Source organism: Merops nubicus, unplaced genomic scaffold (assembly GCF_000691845.1).
Source record: "Merops nubicus isolate BGI_N331 unplaced genomic scaffold, ASM69184v1 scaffold2501, whole genome shotgun sequence".
NCBI classification, from domain to species: Eukaryota; Metazoa; Chordata; class Aves; order Coraciiformes; family Meropidae; genus Merops; species Merops nubicus.
This window is the reverse complement of record NW_008590145.1, coordinates 2,248-5,474: the sequence shown is the minus strand read 5'-3', so window position 1 is coordinate 5,474 and position 3,227 is coordinate 2,248. Positions and strand designations below refer to the sequence as shown.

The 3,227-nt window shown below is 50.6% G+C and overlaps 1 protein-coding gene across 1 annotated transcript in view; it reads left to right on the top strand.

Annotated features, from left to right (window-relative positions):
- LOC103782073 (microtubule cross-linking factor 1-like) overlaps window positions 1–2,794 on the top strand; it is a 42,224-nt gene extending 39,430 nt beyond the window's left edge. The window contains 1 exon segment of the mRNA XM_008949815.1: window positions 2,733–2,794. Coding sequence (XP_008948063.1) covers window positions 2,733–2,771 — 39 coding nt within the window. The 3' untranslated portion in view covers window positions 2,772–2,794.
- Window positions 2,795–3,227: the final 433 nt, after the last annotated feature.

The window sequence follows — 3,227 nt, the reverse complement described above, 5'->3', positions numbered from 1 at the left end:
CTGGGCGGGCAGAGCCCAAAGCCCCCTGCCAGCAGAGCCAGCTCTTAGAGAGGGGGCTTCTTGCCCCACCTCCAGGTGAATGTGGAAGGTGGGGGCAGCTGGTGGGGATCTCCTCATCAGCTCCCACCCAAGGCTGGGCAGACCCTGGGTGAAAACCCATCAGGAGGGGCTTTCCTGCCTGGTTGTGGCCATCACCCACCTGCCCACCCTCCTTCAGGGCTGGGGGTTTAACCCCATCAGCCTCTCTGCCCCTTTAGCCTACTGATGTCTTGATGGGCCCCAGCCACAGGGCAGCATCTCCTCCTTGACCCCTGTGCACCCCAGATGTCCCCCCTGGGCCTTGCTGGGCTGACTCCTGCCACTCCTGCCTTAGATAGCCTCAGGAGAGGGTTCAAACCCCATTTTCTAACTCAGCATCTGGCTTGAAGGATTTGTGAGGACCCAAGAGCTGAGACTTTTGGTTGGCAGTTTGCCTTGCACTAGTGGGTGGCTCTCCATGGACAATTGGGTCCTCTACTCTTTGGTAGGTGCTGCTCAGAGGCCATGAGCTGTTTTGGGTGGCAGAGGATCCAAAGCTGAGGATATATTCCCCACAGGCAATATAAACAGATATAAATAGGGAATTTTATACCTATAAAAAAGAAACCACACGGACATTTCAAATCACAGCCAGTGAAACTGAGCTTTGGGCACAAACCTCAGTGAGTAAAAGTGGAAAGGAGCCTCATTTATTTGACTTTTCCCAGTTATCCCTCTGTTTTATCCTTAGTTTGATATCATGGGGGCACACCACTGGTCCTTCTTAGAAAGCATGTTGGACCCTTAGAGGTCCAGCTCAGCTTTGCCTTCAAGGCACCCCTAGAAGCTCTTGATTTCCTCCTGCATCTTTGCAGTGTCTCAGCAGATTTCAAGTATAAATAAAGGGCTGTCATCCCACATCAGCACAGACTGCTGCTGGCCAGACACAGCCAGTGGCAGCACTGGAGCCTGATGCACAGAGAGATTGGGGTCAATGCTGCTGAGCAAAACCATCAACCTGGCAGAAAATTGCTCCTCTCTGAATTCTCAACTATCTTCTGCCTAATTTGTTTGTGTTTCTGAGCCTCAGAGCTAAGGTTTCTTTTTCCTTGGAGCTCTGACTGGGTTGAGTGTTGTCTAGAGGCACAGGTTGGGGTCTTTGGGGGGTCCTGGCACTTCTCAGGGATGTCCTTTGACCAGGAAGGTGGTGGGTGTGCACAGCACGAGCTTAGGTGAGATGATGCTCTTCAAGATGCTCTTCAAGAGCACGGGTTGGCTGCTGGAAACAAAAACCCCAAAGAAGTTTAGACTCTGCAGATGCCTTGGGTGATTTAGGGTTGCACTGACCACACAAACCACACTGGGCAAACTCCACTTGGCACTTTCTGTACAGAGCCAGACACAGCAGTGGGCAAATGATGCTCTTGGAGGAGGTTGTGGTGGAGGGAGTGTCCTGCCAGTGCTGCCACTGCCACCCTCCTGTAGATCCCAGCTCTGCTTCCCCTCACCTCCTGCTTTCTGGCCAAGACAAGTGACCTTCTCACCACCAAAAGCCTTCTTCTTTCTGCAGTCCTGCATTAATGGCTGTGAGAGTTGAGCAGAGCCCAGGTTGGTGGCTTTTCTTTCCCTTGAGCTTCTGAGTGGTTTATTTATGTCATTTCCTTTTATATTTACTGCTGCAAAACTGAACCCTGGTTCATACAGGTCCTCCTGTAGGTATGTATGTGTGCAGTGGGAGTCTGTCTGCAGAGTAGGAAGGAGTAGTTTGTATTTTCTAGCTTGCCCAGACCTGCTTAGAAGCAAATTCAAGTGCAGCCTGCTAGTGTCTTACCCTGCTGATTCCCTAAACCTCTATCTTAGTTGCATTTATGAATATTACTGTTAAAAATGCAGATTATCCTTGCCTAACTAACAACAGAAGAGCTTGATGAACACTGATCTTCCATGACTGGCAAGGGGGTGAATCCTGGAGGGGACACAGCAGCCCTGGATGGGGGTCAGGCTCCTTTCTGGGGTCAGCAGGGGGAAAAGGACCCCACAGACCCCCCAGAGGAGAGGGCAGCTGCTGCTGAAGGGTGCAGCCTGGGCTGGGGAAGGTTAAGAAGGGAAGGGGGTGTCAGAATTAAAGGGCTGTTGCTTTAGTTTGAGCATCACTGCTGAGTAGGAACAAAGGAGGAAGGTGAGGCCAAGGGCTTGCATCAAACCTGAGCAACATAAGCAGCCCAAAATAGAAGTAGCTTTTTTTTTGCTTGGGATAGATTTCCAAAGCAGAAATTCTCTTTGGAAGTCAAACATAGGGAATAAAAAACCCCCAAGAAAACACCCCAGCTTTATTCCTCCTTGATAACATCATGATTTTTCCCTCACCCTCATGAAGGTTGGCAAAGGAGAGCAGATGTCTTTGCTGAGTAGAAACGTTTGGTGTGTTTAGTGCTGGGTCCATCTCTGAGCCTGTGCTAGGGCTGTAAAAGGTTGGGTTGTTTGCTTCCTTCCTTCCTTCCTAAACCTTTTTCTGCTGATCTTTTATTTATTAGTTCCCCCGTGGTAGCAGTGGTAACATGATCTGAACAGGTAGGAACATCTGGAGACTTCTCCCCTGGCTGACACGAAAACCTTCACTCCAAAAAATAAACCCCCCCCCCCAAATCCAAGCAATTAAAACAGTTCTTTCCAACCTACTTGCTTTCTTTTTCTTTTCTGTCTGTTCTGTCCAGAACCAAACTGTCTTATTAACTACCCCCTGGGGACTCTAACCCTGCCTGCCTCACTGCTGTAAGTCCTTTCTACCTTCTTTCCAGAGCTTTCTGAACACAGGGAGGGGGGGTTTGAAGGTGTGGGGTGAGGAAGGGAAGGGAGTGAGCACAGTTCCAGAGTGGCTGCTCCAAACCCAACAGCCCCGTGGGGGGTCTTTGTGTGGGCAGTGCCCATCTCCTGGGGCAGCACTGGGCTACCAAGAGCTCACACTGAAGTCCAGGTTGCTCATGAAGCTTGGAAAAACTGGTGCAATTTAAAGAGGGATGCAAAAAAAATGTTGGGGAGGGATTCAGATTTGGAGGAAACGTCTTTTTTTTGGAGAAAGGAGTGGTGCTGAGGAGAGCTTCTGCCTGCCCCAAGGTGCATTCCCTCACAGCCAGGGCTGGGAAGGGGTTTCCATGGGTCACCTTTGCCCATGGACGTGGCCCTGGGCTGGTTTTGGCCCCTGGCTGAGG